The sequence below is a fragment of the Buteo buteo genome, chromosome 24 (genome assembly GCF_964188355.1).
Source record: "Buteo buteo chromosome 24, bButBut1.hap1.1, whole genome shotgun sequence".
In the NCBI taxonomy this organism is placed as follows: domain Eukaryota; kingdom Metazoa; phylum Chordata; class Aves; order Accipitriformes; family Accipitridae; genus Buteo; species Buteo buteo.
Genome location: NC_134194.1, coordinates 13,323,098 through 13,340,329, shown reverse-complemented (window position 1 = coordinate 13,340,329; position 17,232 = coordinate 13,323,098). Strand labels below are relative to the sequence as shown.

Below are 17,232 nucleotides of genomic sequence, written 5' to 3'. Positions count from 1 at the left end.
GGTGTCCTCCAACATAAGTTATTCTAGAACAATGTTTTCTCCATGCTACGCAAGAGACAAGTCAGTGCAGACTGTGCTGATTCTGCACTACCCTAAATGGTTACTGACTGGTGGTGGTCTCATGCAGCAGTTAGTACCTGGAATGCTTCTATCTGCTTTATCGTCATTTTATTCCATTTACCTGGAACAAATAGGAAAACATAAGCAATAATAGAAAAGAAACAAGATTAGCAGGTTTATACTTCAGTGCTCCCATGCATACTTAGGTCTTGCATTTGAAATGGCATTACAGTGTCAGATTTAGCTTTGTATTGTGAACTATACATCATTGTATAGGCTTTGTATATTAATCTTCCTCCTTTGTTAGCTATCTTTAAATGTCTCTAAAAATTGAAATTCTCTCTGGATGCTGAAACGGGGTGAGATGTAACATAGTTTGGTATGGTAGCTCCTCTTAAAACTCCAGTCAACTGAGGAGTTTGTTCACTTGTGTATGTCTCGTGATAATGTAAATATTTTTTTTTTGTCTTCTGCATACAATGCACAAAGCAGGTGAACTGGTAACTTTTCTGGCCACCTCAGATTTTGCTTACCTACTTTTGCAATATATACTGGAAAACATTTAACCATTTTCCCTTTCTCTCCCCTTTTCAGCTCAGAGACACTAGTCAACTGCTGTTTTTATGGAACCTCACTACACTGCCACGAAGAGCACCAGCTCATCAGGACTGAAAGAAATCTGAGACTGAATTGTCCTATTTTTCCTCTGAAATCTTCACCAAGTAGTAAACATTTTTTGAAGGGGAAAGGGGGTAAATATGTTAAAGCTTCCCCTCGCACCCTCTTAGGGCATCTGTACCTAATGTACATTTTCTTCAAAATTTAAAAAGATGTTAGGAAATATTTTATAAAACTTTTTTGCAATAAATGACGCATGAAATTATTAAAGACTATATGACACTTACATGCAAGGAACCACTTGAATTATTAGTATGAAGAATCACTGCAAATAACTGGGTTTTTTTGTAATGTGACAGTCACGTTTGTATGTTTTGATAGGTGCCAGTGATGGAGCCAATTGCCTGGGAAGTTGACTGTAACTTTTGAACTTTTATTTTAATTCTTAACTTTAGCATTGCAATTTTCCATTCTATGAGGCTTAGTTAGTATTTAGTGCAGGTGTTAGCAGAGCTGTGATCTGTGATCAAAAGCATGTCCAAAACCAATTGTATTGTAAAATATGAACAGTCCTGCTATATGAGACCAATTTTTCCCATAGAGGTAATGGAAAGGACAGTGACCACAAACTCCATGTATCTCTGTATTATGGGAAAGCTCCTTCTGTGTGAATATGGTTGCATTTTATTTATGCTATTGTAACACTTAGGGAATTGAGGATTGTGGAATAATGTTAAGAAGGGCTACAACGCAGAGAGCAGCATTTTGCTTATAATACTATAACGAGATGGGAATCATGAATGGAGAGCTATTAAATGGAACAGCATTTCTATTTCAAATCATGGGTTAATTTTTCCTTTTGACATAAATATTTTTCAGATAGGTAACTAGTAGAGCAAAGGTTTTATTAGTGCTTCTGATGGTTGTTGATCTGAGTTGCATTGACTTCTTTGAATAGCTGTAAATCAAAAAAAGAAACCCAGTGGGTTTTATCCATTTTATTCCCCTCCCCCAAAGGTGTTTGGTAAGACTTATTTCAGTGGAGCTTGTGAATGCTGGACACGCTGCTGAAATATTGAGTTATTAAATATTAATTTATTTGTCACTAATTATTTGACATTGTGTGCACACTTTCTCAGCAGTATCATTTCTTACAAAGTTCTTAGCAGGGGTTTTATTATATAACCTGGGAAAATAAATATTTGTTTTGAAGAAATGAAAATGTGCACATAATCTACTAAAAGTCAATTTTTTGTTTCTGTAGAAGTGAAAAGACTTGTAGGAAACTCTTTTCCTCCTTACTAATATCCTGATTCAATTGGAGAAAATAGAGTGTCTTTGTCTAGATCATTTAAAAACAGAAATATCTTTCTGAGAGGCATCTGTATCAGCACAAAGACAGTTTCACAGCCTTCATGTATGGATCCTGAATTAGTCACATAGAATTTGAAGGACAACTCTATTGTTTGGCTTTGATATTGGCAACAGGTTTATACTTGTTAAACAATCGGAGAGGGGGGAAGTGAGAGGCTGGGACAGGCATCCAAATCCAGGATAGGCATATCAGCGATACACACATACTGAGGCAGTTCATGCTTTGTGCTGCTTCAGTTTCTATTTCTCAGAGGTAAATTCTTTATTTATAAAGCCAGAAATTGAATACTTAACTGCCTACTTCTTAAAAACTAGCTGTATAATGCTGTACAGTAGGTCCAAATTGTACCATTTTTCATAATAAACTACAAATTTTTTTTTTAATTTGAGATTAATCTTTGTTCTATAGTGCTTTTCCTTTTCACCAGTCGAAGAGGATCAGCAGTCTGGTTCTGTTTGTGGCCTGAGATTTGATTACAACTTAGAAAAATTAAGACATCTGATTTGAGGAAAGGGGAGCCGATTTGATGTCATGTATGTGCTAGCCTTTCACTTCCAGAGGCCAGACCCCGATTGTATTGACAATGAATGAGGGTCTTGGCCTAATAAATTACATTTGTACCCCCACACACACACACAAAAAAATAACAAACAAAAAAGAAGCCACCAAACAACATGGCACAAACAGTTTCTGCTCAGGAAAAAGGCCCAGGACTGTAATAGCAGGGTTATTGCACATTGGATTGAAAACTGATTGATGTTGTAAGTAGAAGCCAGTAGTGCCTGCCTGTGTGACATCTGACTCTTAACCAGTGCTCTTATTTCCTCACCTTTGTGAGCACTTGTGCACAGCAGCTGAAATATAAAAAATACACTTAAGAGAGATGCAGGTCTCTGCATTGGAGAATATGGGTATATAAGCAAATAGCATAAAAATAGACAAGGTAGCTAACTGTATTTGCGTTTGTTTTCACAGAAAGTATTGCAGCCATTTTGTTTGAAACCAGATTTTCATTTTGAAATGAAATTGTCAGGGATATTCTAATGATAGAGAATTACAGTAATGTATTGCTTTTCACTTTTTTGCTTTAGTTGCTTAATATTTAAGCTTTGCTCCGTGCTACCTTCTTGTCTGTATATTGAATGGTCACTATGCCTCTTTCATTTTGTAGACTTGAATGAGGAAATATGATTCACCCTTTAAGGTTTGCTGAGAAGTAAATGATAAAGAATGTTGTGTAACATTTATTCAAATAAAGCCTTGATTTTTTTCAGTGCTCTTTTAAAGGGAAATAACGTTGAATAATGTTTTGATGTCTTAACATTCTTGTTTTATTGGTCCTTGACCCAAAAGCCTTTGATTTATATTAAAATTTTTTTTCTGAATTAAACAAAGATTAAACTGAGGTTACTAGTCCACTCCTGGAAGTCTATCATGTGGACGAGTCTCGGTCCAACCTTACCTTTCACCGTAGTGGCTAAAAGATACCAAGTCATGCTCCACCAGCCGGATGCTTCTCACAAACAATAGGAAAAAACTTTTCTTTTTCTTGTGTAATTAGCAAGAAAAGATCACATGTACATTGTAGAGACAGATACAAAGAAGCCCTGATGGCTCTGTTCCATGGCCGCGACTGAGACACACTAAGTCCCAGTTAAAGGAAGAAGGTGGATGTCATGGGAAGAGGTTGCTGCCCCTTGCAGACGCGATTCCAGCGCAGTCGGTGAGTGCCAAGCGAGCTGCAGAGCTGGGGGTGAGCTCAGGGCTCCCCCAGCTCTGCTGGGCAGAGCAAATCCCACTGCGAGCAGACGAGGTCCGAGCTGTCACAGCAGCAGCAAGGCACAAAGCAGCTGAAACGCAGAAAAAGTGCTGGGCCTTTGAATACCTGCGCACTGCCTGCTCATCTTTTCTTTGGCTGGTTTTTACTGCAATACTAACAGTTTCAGACAAGTCTGTCCATTGCAGGTAAGTGTAATTAGGTATTTCTCCATTTGGGGAAGAAATGCCTTGCACTGAGTTGCATTATCTTGCCATGGTGCCCTGTAGGAGGGGGAGAAAGTCGTGCTGTAATGGCTAACTGCTGTACCGGAGCCCTCCATCACCAGCACTCTGGTCTAAGGAGGGCCACGTCGGCAAATATTTCTTCAAATGGCAGAATCTGTAGAGTTGTATTCTCCCATTAAATAGAAGGTAGCATTTATATAGATTTTTTTTCCACTTGCATTTTTGTTACTGTAATGAAAAGATATCCTAATTTTAGTTGAGCTCCTAGGTTAAACAAAAAAAATAAGCTGCTCAGGTAAACTTGATTTCTAGTAAGTTCTTATTTCAAGGAAGCATTAATTTTTTTATGGCGCACAGTATGCCAGGAACTAGTGGGTGATACTGAGGTACTAACCCTTTTGTAAGTAAGGTGTTTTGTTGCGGTGACCTGTTGTCGATAGTCAGAAGTCTTTGCCAAAAATAGAATTAACTTCTGGAGTGATCGTGCGCATGTAGTGACTGTTGTTTTGGCCCTGGGCCTCTATGATGCTTTTGAAAGCAGTTGGTGCCTCCTGGAACTGTGAGCGAAATGCCCACATCTGTCTGTAGCTTGGAGCAGAGCTCCAACATACGTGTTTTTCTTTTCCTTCACAGGGTTGTTTCTTATTCTCTCTGGATTACAGGAACTCCCATCCTTTTTCTGTCGTTATTCATTCATTCTTGCAGCAGTTCCTCTTGAATTGGTTATCCTCATTAGGCTGTGGTGGAGAGGGAAATCCTGCTGAAATGTAATTGCTCACTAATGGCTTTTCCTTTGTGACATTGTGTTGGTAGCGTCTCGCTGTGGGAGTCTGCTGGATTTGCTGCGTGACTGTGAAGCTCACAAGAGAGGTTAGCCAGACAGATTTCAGAGTTCTGCAATTACTCCGTTGATTAATCTTCACTCCAGTAGTTCGGTGACAAAAGTATAAAAGTAACCCAACCTTCAGCGATGAAGCCAGTCCTACACAATGCCGCTCAGTAATAGTGTTTACTGCTGCCCTGAAGCATCAAAAGGGTGATACTTAATGAGGGCAAAAGTGCACGGAGCAGCTGCTCAGTGCAGCTCCTGGCGCAGGAGGGTTTTGTCATAGCTTGCCAGCTAAAATGTGAGGGATCGGTACAGAGAAATAAGATTTCTTTTAGGGTGAAACCAATGGGCGGATTTCTTAAGGAAATCCGGTAGATTGGTAACAGAGAGATGATGTGGTAAATGCAGACACTGTCACGTACTCATTATTTTTAAGCTTAACGTGGTGAGGAGTGCAGCGTGAGGGTGCAAGCAGTCACCCGCCTGAAGCCTCATCTGCGGTTGAGGAAATCGCGCAAGGGATACTCTCGCATTACCTTTGTGCTCCCTGGGCTAATCTGCCCCACTGACAGTCTCCTCCAAGGCTGCTAAGAGTGTAAGGGGCATCTGAGATTTGCACGATGAGGTCCTTCTCGTGCTTTTGCACTTTCTGGAAAGTTGGGAATGCCACCAGGCTGGAATGAGTCTCTGATGCGTGAGATGTGGTTGTGCATTGCAAGGAGCACCCATAGCGCAGCAGAGAACCTGAGCCGTTTTGAAAAGCAGCTCGTCCCTCTGCTCAATCAAAGGTAAAGCAATGCTCAAATTGCCAAATGCTAATGAGTGTGCAAAGAGACTGTCAGCAGCACGGCGCAGCAGTACCAGCAGGCCTCTAAGCAACCGCCGGGGCAGAAACAAGCCCGTGTGCATATGGCTTTGGTATCAACTGCTGCTCACTGTCATAATTTTTTTTTTTTTATCTTGCTCACTTGTCCTTGCTCAAGTCTTCGTAGGTGGATTTGTCATTCTCCCTCCTCATGCAGGGAGGGCAAGTGGAGTCCGGGCTTTCTGAAGGCAGCGCGCAGTGAGCTTCAGTGTGTGCTGGGTGGCAGTAGGAAAAGGATTGTGTTGTTTTTTGGTTCATACAGTGCTGGCAGCTGGTTTTTATTCGCATTCTGTAGCCTGTTTTTATGATTCTGCTCCTGCTTTTCCCTTGAGTGTTTCTGCGGTCTTTGTTTTTATTCCCTTGCTGGCTTTGGAGCACAAGCTGTGGGCACTCCATGCTGGGCAGGCTGAACACCCCTGTGGACGTTTTTGGGGTGTTCTGAATTTGGGGTAAATATTCAAAGCCCAGGAGGGGTAGTTCTAATTTTGAAATCCAGATTTTCAGCTAAGAGCTCCGCATCCGAAGAGCTTAGGGACTGGAATTTCCAAATGTGGTTGCCTTGGTCATTAAATATTAAACTAAGGCTGTGCCTGCTGGAGGGCTCTTTCAAACACTGAAGCACTCTGAGCCATCAGAGGAAGGGGCTGGGGGCTCTAGGGTGTACAAGGATGAATACTGGACCGTGTTAAATATAGGATCCCAGAAATACTAATACTGTGCAGATAGATAGGGATAATCCTCGCACGATTCACTCAGTTTGCTCTGTTTGCCTTTAGAAAGACAACATTGCGAATGAGCTGTGAGATCGGGGGCTGGGGTAGCCGTCCATTGTACACCTTTTCATTAATACTGCAAAATCCTATCAGAAGCCGTCGCTTGCATCTTGGCTTAGTAAACTTGCTGCTGGCTGCAAGCACCGTGGCCTCAGCTGTATTTGAGCTTGGAGCAGGGACACACAAGTACATTTGGGCACAGAGAGAACTGTCGCTTCAAGGGCAGGCTGGGGGTTGTAGCCGTAGGCAGTAAATCTGTCAGCTTCCAGCCTCCTCCTTTCCCGAAGTTTCCAAATACTGCAATTCCTCCTTCCACGGGTAGAAAGGTGCCCCCCGATGGAGCACCGCAGCCAAATAAGCTAATGGAAATGTGTCAGTCTTTACCGAGGTAAAGAAAGATGCATTTGTGAGAAGCTGTGCTCAAATGCAATTAGGCAAGCAGAGCCCACAGCCCTGCTGCCTCTCCAGGGGCCTGTTTTATCACTTGGCACTCACCAGCACCACTCCAGGAATACATTTAGGAAGCTATTCCAGCAGCCAGGCACAAAGCTATCGCCTAGACTAGATAATACCATTCCCCCCCGTCTCCCTGACATCTCACTTCACCGAAGCATCAGTCCGCAGGGAGGGTGTTGCTCAGGAACGCCTCCTGCGCTCGGCGCGGGACCAGGGATGGGCTGCATTTCACGTGCCAGAGTTAGACACGGAACAGAAAAAACCTGCCCGCCAATGTGTGTTTATCCCAGATGAACGGGCACGACTGATGCCTGAGCACTTGAAGTCTCATTTACTGTGGCCGGTGGAGGTTCACCTTCTCGGTCGGCGGCCGCGGGGGACCCGCACTTGGGCACCCAGAGACCGGCGCCTGCCCAGTCACTGCAGGGAGCTGACGGCTGCGGTGCAGGCAGTGCTGGGAGCCAGGAGCAGAGTATCAGTCTCAGTCGGGCTAGGAAAGGCAGACCTGTATCATCTGCTGTGTCCACTTAAGGAATACCGGCTTTGTAAATCACCTTCTCGAGAACCAGCAGATGAGAGATGGGCAGGTAGGGGTACTCCCAGCTGGAGTCGGAGCTGCAGATGGTGAAGTTTCCAGCTGGGGGATTACGACTGAACATGCAGAATCAGAAAAATGTGGTTAATAGTTTTCAGTTGTTTTAGGAGATTTAATCTATAAAGGACTTTGCTTTGTCAGGGTAGGCTGTAATGACTCTGGCTTAATGCCACAGCAGCCAAGAGCCTGACAATTTACTGTGCCTCGGCAGACAAACGGGCTGACCAGAGCCTCTGCCAATAAAAGATACTCCCCAGCAATTACATCCTTTCGAGCAGGAGGCTGCACAGGTTTAAAAAAAATTAAGCTGCTGAACAAGAAAGTGCTGGGATTCTTCCAAGCAGGGAAAGCTTGTGAATGAGCAACGTATTAATGCTGCACATTAAATGTGCCCCTGCACATCTTTACCTACTGTTAAAAAGAGGTGGCACTTTGATATAATTGGTTCTTGGCTGCAGCAGCCAGCAACAGAGCTTGGCTGTTGCAATAATCCCTTGGGAATAACACAGCTAATTAAAGCCTAGGAACTGGTGACCAGCAGCTTCTCCTTTCTCTCTGGCTATGTCTGTGCTAATCAGAGGGAGGTAGTTCTCAAGGAAGTTTTGTGCTGAAATGTGCTTAATCGGGGAAGGAAGGATTCAGCTTCAAAGCTTGGTGCTTTATCAAATCCTAAATATCTCAACTTGATGAGCTCAGAGAGATTTCAGATCTCTGCTTAACAGCTGGGCGGGAGGGGATCGGCAGCACTGTGCTTACGGTAAGTCATCGGCATGGCGTTTGTTAGTCCCACGGCCTCTTTTCTGAACTCCAGAGTGTTGCCTCCTGCTGCCTCCCTTGGGGCTGGTGTTTTGGGAAATAGATCTTATGATGAGAATGGAGAACTTTTTTTTTTTTTTTTCCTTTTGAGAGATGCTAAATCACCCAAATCTTTGGTGAGATTGAGGGAACTACAAATATTCAGCTCCTCTGAAGGCCAGGCCTTAGGACTCTCATAGTCAGAATCCAAAATTAGCTGGAAAAAACTGCTTTCGCCCAAGCAGCCTTTCCTAGAAGCACTGAGCTCCCGGGGGTTTGGCAGAGCCCGTGTGTGTCAAGGCACCAAGGTTTTACGGTCCTTGAGGGTGCCTGCCCTGCAAGCTGAGCTCATCTTGTGGACCTGATTTTATTCTTTCCCTAGGGGAAACTGATGGACCTTGCTTTGCTGGTTACTCCTGATTTGCAACGGGTTGGGCTGTCCTACGTTTTGTAGTACCTGCCTCGGAGCTGGGCACTCCAGTAATGCCAGTTAAGGGCAGGCAGCTGTGCTGGACGCGGTGCAGCCGAGCTGCCGGCTCTCCTGCCGCTGAGGGCAGCGGCCACTGTCTGGTGGTCACAAGTGGGCTAAAGTGATTGTTGCTCCATGGAGCCGGGTTAATTTGCCAGCAGAGGTGCTGGTCCTAGAGAAGACCTGGGAGAAGGGGGAGGAGAAGCGAGAGGCGAGCCAGACCGTGCTGCCCGGGACACTCGGTGATGGCAGCAGAGCAGCGGGCTGTGGAGCTGGCACGGCCTGGGTGGGTTGGCAGCCGCAGCTGAGGGAGGGAGCCCACCCGAGTTTGTGGTTTAATGCCGAGGGTCGAGGGGAGAGCTCAGAGCTGCACCGCGTGTGCGGGGAAAAGGGACGGATCTGGCATGTCTCCTCATCGAGGAGCCAAAAGGCAAGAGCAGGTGGGAAGGAGCAAGGTGGCGGTAGAAAGAGGGGACGGGGCCTTGCACGCTGCTGAGGGCAGAAAGAGCAAAAAGCGAAAGGGCGTCCATTGCACGGTAACAGAAACGACCCTGGGTTTGCTCCCCGGCCGACTCGGTCATGCTGCTGCGTTGGGTTTGCTCGTGAGGGTATGTGGCAAGGTGTGGCAGAGTGAATGTTTGGGAGAAAAGACCTTCTCGGGGCATCCCACCCCACCACTGCAGCAAAGGGACATCAAATAAACAGGATTTTGACAAGGTTTGTGGAGGCCTTCTCTGTAGCTGGGTGGATGGCTGTGCTTTGCTGAAAAGATGGTAACATAAGGCTTTTTCTGGGGCTAAGTGAGCATTTGCTTTCTCAGGAACCTGTGTGTACACCTTAGAGCTTTGTGAAATGTCGATTTCGGAAGCCCTGTGGATCAGCCACCACAGAGCATGGTAGTGGAAACGCAGAAATGAAGCTGCAGCTACAAGGCTGGGTGGCTTACAGAGACCCAGCAAGTGTCTGCTGCCAGGGGTAACCACAGGAGGGAGAACAGATTGAATTACTGACTGTGGGACACTACAGGGACCCTGTAAAGTTATTGATAGATAACCTCAGCAATTCTTCCAATCCCTTGAATAAATGAAGACAGATGCTGGAAAGAGCCGTACTTCACTGCATGTCTTGGATTTATGGCATGGAGAGCTCCATCATGGGGAAGGTCGTCTTGAGTGGGCTTAGTCCAGCCCTACCGGGGCAGCTCACCTGCTGGATTTTTAGTAATTTGGGTTTTGTGCTAGCCTAAACACCCACTCTGAACTTTCTCTGTGTCCAGGTTTGATTCAGGAGGTGGAGCTGGCTTGAGTGGTGGCAGAGAAGTGGAGGGTGAAGACATCTCTCTTGGGTATCCCGCTCTCATCATGCGTGAAGAGGAAGAGGTAGAGGTAACAAAAGTGATAGAATCTGAAATTTAGTGTTGTAAGTAACCCACACGGAATTATCAGAGAGCACATAGAGGTTTCTAGTTCCTCATTCTTACTCCTAATATTCCTATACAATAAGATGGTTTGCACAGTCTCACAAATGAGAAGAAAATAATTATATAAGCTTTAGAATATAGTAATGTAGTGGAATATCTTAAATGAGTGGACTGGCAATTACTGGGTATTATTTATTCAGGAAGGGTAAAGTAAGTAGAGGAAGAAGCAGCAGCAATTTTAAATCCTGTAGACTAAAACAGCTACCAAGCATGTATCAACAAGCGTGATGATAAAGCTCAGGAAACAGGACTAATGGGCCCACCAGAAGACAGATGAGCTACTTTTCAAGCACCCTTGTAATGTAAAGATAAACTGCTGGAGACATACTGGGCACTCTGAGCTTCCTAAAATTATTTCCAGAAGGGCCTTCTAATATGAGATCCTGGATATATTACTTCGAGCCATATTATAATGCCTAGACACAAAAATCAGTGTCCTGGAAGTTGGTGGTTACAGACAGAGAGTCTGGAGTTACCCACGGATCTGTGCACATCTACCCACATATAAATGTACATATTTTTTCGATTTCTACCCCTGATTTAAAAAACCCATAAAACTCTAAGAAGAAATTGGGTAAACTTGACAAGAAATAAGAAAATGACAAAGAAAAATGCAAATTTCTAAGATGCTAAACAAAGGAAATATAAAAGTTTTTTTAAACTACAAAATGAGGTATGACCTGGAGATTCAACAGTGGTATGAAGGCAGCAATTAGAAAATAAAAACAATGCATATGGGAAGACAAAATATGTAGTTGCTATAAACTTGATGTAAGAGAATACAATCTTGGTAAAGAAAGCTTAAAAAAGATGTGACTAATAAGGATAAGGATGATACAAGAGAAATTTTAATCTATAAGGAACAAAAGCAGTGCTCAAAATGCAGTGGGGGCCTATTGCAGACCATAAAAGTACTGGTGTTTTGTATTTCTCAATTTAAAGCAAATGGGATGATGTACCTGCCATTCTGTTAGCAACCAGGCGGAACAGTAACAGGCATGAAAATAAGCCCAGGTATTTCACCTAAAATGGCCAGCTGGCTCATCCACTTTGCCTTTAATGTATGCTGGATACAGAGACAGGTCAGTGGAGCAACAGAGGGCAAAGATGACAGCCCAGGTAAATATAGGCTGGTTAATCTGACATCAGGGATAGGAATCTGAAAACAGGCTCAGAAATCCATTAATAAAGAATTAAAGGCAAACATGCAATTAAAGTCCATCAAAAATAGATCTTGTCATTCAACCAGGCTTAGTAAGTCTAATTATAAAGACGCATCACCTGGCATGGCACTTCACAGTATACGCAGTGTTTACAGATAACTATCTACAATATAAAATAAATGACGCACACGTGGCTTAAGATTGCCTCCCCGACAGATCTCAAACAGTTTGCCACTGTCCTTCAAACAGGGATGTTTCCTGTGAGAGTCTGCTCAAATCACTGCTAGACCTTGTGTACTATTTGACACTTTCATCAGTGACTGAGAAGCAAAGCTAAAGTTGCTTCTGAAAATGCTGGTAAGCAACAGCATGGTAGGAAAACACAGAAAAAACCCCATGTGTTGCTTAGTACGCCAGGCCTGCCAAACAAAGTGTGACTTAATTTTGCATTTAGCTGCATTAACACAAGGAAGAAAATGCTGTCCACAGCTGCAGGAAAGGAGAGTCTATCTCAGCTATCCCAGAAAAGGCTGAAGGGAGGTCTAAAACTTCGCTCATCTGTTGCCAAAAGGGTTAAGACAGTCTTTGAGGGTATAAACAAAGAAGTGAGGAAGAATATCATGCCTTCTGTAGAGAGCAGAAGGGAGACAAATCTCAGCATCACTTTTGATGTCCCTTCCTAAATGTCAAAAAATGGAAGGTCTGGGACCTTCTGAGTTAGGGAAATCCTGGAGAAAGTTCTTTGTAGGGAGAGACTTAAAGCAGCCCTGTCTCTTCAGCTTATGGAGAAGACCAACAGGCCCCTTCAGTACTATGCAAACATGTTCAGGGAGAAAAGGCCAGGTACTAAAATGTTTTTTATTTTGCAGGCAGAGTAAGAAGGAACAAAGGCTGGGAGCTGAGGACAAACAAAGTGGAAAAAAGGCACGTGCTTTTTACAATAAGGGTGAGTAACTATTGGAACAAATTAGCAAGGAACTTGTTGGTTTAAGAGCACTTATTTAAAAGATTATGTTTCATAAAACATTTTTTTCCTATTAGAGGTTGTAAGCCCGACACATGTGACTCAAAACACCCTGGCACTGTGGTGGAATTGTGGCCAATTACACCAGGAGGAAGTACCAATTACCTTTCTGGTGGCAGCTGTAATGACTATTTTAGACATAAAAAAACCCAAAAAAACAAACCCTTAAAAGTAAAGAGCAAAATAAATGCAATTGTTCAAGATCTGGACAATGCAAAAGGACTTCCTTCAGGCAATTAATTGGAATTTTACCTAGAGAACTTGCTGTAATGGCAGATAACACATTTCAGAGCTTTCTGGTTTAGCTAGAGAGTGGCACTTTGAGTAGGTGTATGACCTATAGATTTGAGTCCTCACTAACGGTGTGCCCAATTTCCAGTGACACTAACCCGCCTCTTTCACACAGTGCAATTAAATTACAAACACAAGTATGGAAAGCAAATCAGCTGCAATCCTTCAGCTTCATTTGTTCATCCCTTCATTTTAAAACTATAGGTACACATCAGGCATTCAGCAGGGAGGTTGCACACTTACTTGATGTTGTTTGTGCAGCAGGTAGTAATTTCAAAAGTTTCGTTGTGCTTTTATTTTCCAGAATAAGTTAACCAGCCTCCACCCAAGAAGGCATATTTGCAGCCCTCCAGCCCTTTAAAGATGTGAAGCAGGAACAGAACAGAAGGAAGAAAATCTGTCACTGAACTCATTGGTAAGACAAGCAGGAGGTTCCTAAAAGCCACTGCTTGTAACTTTGCACAACAGCCATACGCTGGTAAATAACAGATATACACACAACACAGTGTGTGTAAAGATAACAATTAATTGGTCATAACAAAGATACTTTAAATTTTCTATGTATCCATAGTAGCTTTAAAGTGGTTCCATTTATGTATGTTCTAAGGGTGTACATATATGTTGCATTTGAGTGAAACCCAGGGCACAGACCTAGTCTGCTTCCCATTCAGTGACGCAGGACTAGCGCTCATGTTGGCAAATGAGAAAAAAGCCTAGAACTCCTCTCTTTCCCCACCCTTCAGCCCCTGTGTTAGGTTAGCTACCGTAACTGAAGAGTCAGTGGCTCCAGGTGCAGACAGATTGTACCACTTCCAGGGCCAGCCACTTTTTCGGCTCTCAGGCAGCATGGAGCCTGCAACAGCAAGAACTGACGCCTCTACCTGAGCCGTGCCGAACTAGGAGCTCTAGGGAAGCATGATTCAGACATACCTGAGTGCCTCAGTTCAGCCACAAGCCAAGCTTACGAGCTTCAGCCCAGCACTGCCTCCACCCAGGGCTCCTCTGAAGCAGCTTGGACACCTTCGCCCCATAGGGTTTCAGGAAAAATTATTAACATTTACATTAGCCCCAACACCCTGCCCAACCCAATAAGCCTTCCCTGGATCTGAAGAGCTCAGTTCAGAAAGCAGAGTGGTTTTACAGCTAATGAGCCTATCTGGACCTGCACAGCCTCTTGGGCGTGAGCATGCTTTTCTCCCAGCACATTCCCTCCTCCCCGGATTGCCGGAGTAAGCTCAGCCCTCAGCCTGGATACTGGTGTCTTCTCTGACACACCCAGCCCCAGCAGCAGCGTGCCTGCTCTGAGGAGCAACATCTTCTTTCTCTAAAAACCTCCCGTCCACACACCTTCCCATTTCCCCAAACTTTATTAGTAAAGGAAATTCAGCCTTGCACATTAGAAACTTCACTCCAGTAAAGCACGGCATAGTTACAGTTCAGCACATGGAAATCCTAGAGGCTGTTTGCCATTATTTGCTTAAGTGACATTTTAATTATGCAGAAGATGTTAAAGGCTGCACAGGCCTCACTGTGAATTAGGCCTTCTGTCTTCTTTTGACAATGACATTTTAATTCCCAGAGACTTAATACACGCTCACTGCAGACTTAGCTTGAGAGACTATTCCTTTAAGGCGTATTACTGTAAAGACTGGAGCTCTGTAATTTCAGTCCTTAAGTACACAGAAAGACTTCCTGAAATAAATTCAAGATGACAACCAATAGCCAATAGACAGCCACCACTAATTATTTAATTAAATCATGTGTTGAAATCTGCATGGAGACAACTGAAAAATCTGCCTCCAATGTAAACATTTCAGCATCAATATAAAAAACAGTAAGCAGTAATTACAAAAGAAAGACAGCCCTTCTCCAAAATCTGAATGAACTATTTCAACAGCACCTATATATATATATATAGAGAGAGAGAGATATAGATACTTCAAAGTCTTCAAGGTCTAGTATACTATGAAGATCTTTTGCAATCAACTTTAACATCACTTGTTTCCCATTATGGGTATCTTTAATATGAATGAATCTCAGACAAGCAAATTTAACTAATTTTATGGTAGCATTACAAAGTGTGTGTGTATATATATATATATAGGCACAAAATTTCCTTTTTGCCTTCAGAAAAATTAATAAAAAGTAAACAAACTGTGGTGGTAAGGGTAAGGGTGGCCTGAGGTTAATTTACTGATATTGCTATAAGCAAGACAAAAAAAAAAAATCAAATGCTTCAAATTAAAGTCTTGCAAGTATGTTATTTGTGGGTGGCTATAAGCACTTTTAACAATACCACCATGGGAAGGACTTCAATAAGGCAAGAACTTCACAAACCAAACCAACAGAAATACCAAGCCTTTATTACAAAGAAAAATTATTCCACAGAAGAGGTTGGCTTGCTTCCATGCATGCTGTCAGTCATATCCACCTGCTGAGTGTGGAGAAGTGCTTCTGCTAGATTCATTAATTCCCAAAGACAGCATTAGGCTTTGTTCTTGGCTACAGGTGTGTGGGCATTTTGATTCAACTGAATTGCTTGCTAGAATTTTGTTGCCAGCATTGAATGGGCCAAAATAATGAATCTGACTGCTGGATAAGCCAAACACCACAAGGGAAGAAAAAAAAATTTAGAAAATAATAAATCACACACTGGACACAGTTATCACTAAGAGAAGGCAAATGACTTGCTTTACATCCACATTGTAAATAATTTCACAAGCAGGGAAATGAATATGCTTGAGTCTTATCTTCACTTGGGGAACGTGAAGAATGTTTGCTGAATCCTTTTATTGGTACGTGCAAGCACACGGTCACGCAGCCTGAAAGCCAACAGAACTAGATTGAATTCATGTTATCTATTGTTGTTTGGATTTTGAACAAAATTGATGGAGTATGAACCAGTTGATGAATCCTGTTTTATCTGGAAATTTTCTGTTGACAGGCCAAAGGGGCGGAGAACCAAATTCCCAAGATCCTTCAGTTTGCCTACAATGAAAAGGAGAGATAACATGTTAGGTATTAGGCAGAGGGAAAACTCCCATTGAATTATGCCTAACTACACACACAGTCCAGCTCTACTAATTTATCTACTAATTTAAGGTAAATGCTGTGGAAATCTCTGCAGTTTGTTGAATATTTAGGCTCTTCCTAGGAGTTAAAAAAAATCCCATGATGTAGTTACTGTCAGCTTTGGGGTTGAAAACAGATCACCATGCTGGTTCTGAACAGTTTGTTAGCTCTGATAAAGAGCCAGTACCTGCAGACAGTCATGGCTATCTGGTTATAGCTATCCAGAAGCACCTTATTTTCCTCAGTAATAAGTTCTTGAGGCACAGGAGTTTAAGAGCTCACAACAAAGCACGGGTCTCCCCTATACTTATGCTTGGATATAACTCTGATAGCTTCCAACATTCAATTTTCTAACACAAAGGTTTCAGTTCTGGTCATTTTTGATGCAGCTACAGCTCTATAAACAATCAAAATATTATAACCACCCAGTCTCCTAGTCTACTGCAAGACACAATGAAAGCCAAAGTTCAAACTGCTTGTTTGTAATTATTAAAAATCCCTTTCTAAATCTGTATATTGATATAAAGAAAAATAAAACAAATTCATCCTTCCAACTGTGTTTGCACCTGCAAACTACGCAGTCCCATCTGAAGCGTACAACTTCACAGCCATTTTGCCTGCAAAAAAACCTCAGCAGTTTAACTCACTTTCAAAACTACAGTTCTCCAGGACTAACTTAACCACTGCTAAGAGCTCTAAACAACTATTATTTAACAAGCATTGTTAAATATACATTGGGTATGACAGTTAGTAAAATCTAAAGGCTTCTATCAATATATATGTATCATACATGTCTTCTGACTCTAGAAAATGAATCTTGCTACCACCTATAAAAGGGGAAGGGCAACAAAAGGATACCCTTTTTAAAAAAATCTTACCTATATAGAGATGATAGAATAGATAAAATGCATAAAATTAAATAAGAAGCAGAGGTAACAACTTCAACATTGACTGAACACAAGCTAACTGAGCACCTGGCATGACAAGACAAAGGAGGAAGATGGTCAGTTTTCCAAGAAAAACATGATTTTCCTCCTGGCTTCAATGCAGAATTGTAGACTAATTTCCCAAAGGACAAACAGGAGAAGTTTGGACAAGTTAAAGCCTACTCTAGGTTTGCATCCACAGGTTACACACCACCTTTCAAAAGCCTTCTACCTTTACTAGATTCTTCAAGGTGATGGATTTTGTTTTGCTGAGAGATTTGTGCATGCACAGGGTGGGGAAAAAGTGACAATAGCTGGCACACAGGAAATCCAGCTGAGCAACTTGAAGTAGTCATAATCACGTAACTAAAATGTGCAAATGCCACACCTATTCCTACCTGCATGTGTCTGTTTTCAGCAAGCCACCTTAAAGTCAT

The 17,232-nt window shown here is 42.7% G+C and overlaps 2 protein-coding genes across 3 annotated transcripts in view; one reads left to right on the top strand and one right to left on the bottom strand.

Annotated features, from left to right (window-relative positions):
• PWWP2A (PWWP domain containing 2A) overlaps positions 1-3,437 on the top strand; it is a 32,316-nt gene extending 28,879 nt beyond the window's left edge. For both annotated transcript variants that reach the window (XM_075056759.1, XM_075056756.1), the window contains exon 3: positions 655-3,437. In XM_075056759.1, coding sequence (XP_074912860.1) covers positions 655-668 — 14 coding nt within the window. In that variant the 3' untranslated portion in view covers positions 669-3,437. The remainder of the gene's footprint in view (positions 1-654) is intronic.
• Positions 3,438-15,138: 11,701 nt separating this feature from the next.
• TTC1 (tetratricopeptide repeat domain 1) overlaps positions 15,139-17,232 on the bottom strand; it is a 33,340-nt gene continuing 31,246 nt past the window's right edge. The window contains exon 8 of the mRNA XM_075056761.1: positions 15,139-15,785. Coding sequence (XP_074912862.1) covers positions 15,652-15,785 — 134 coding nt within the window. The 3' untranslated portion in view covers positions 15,139-15,651. The remainder of the gene's footprint in view (positions 15,786-17,232) is intronic.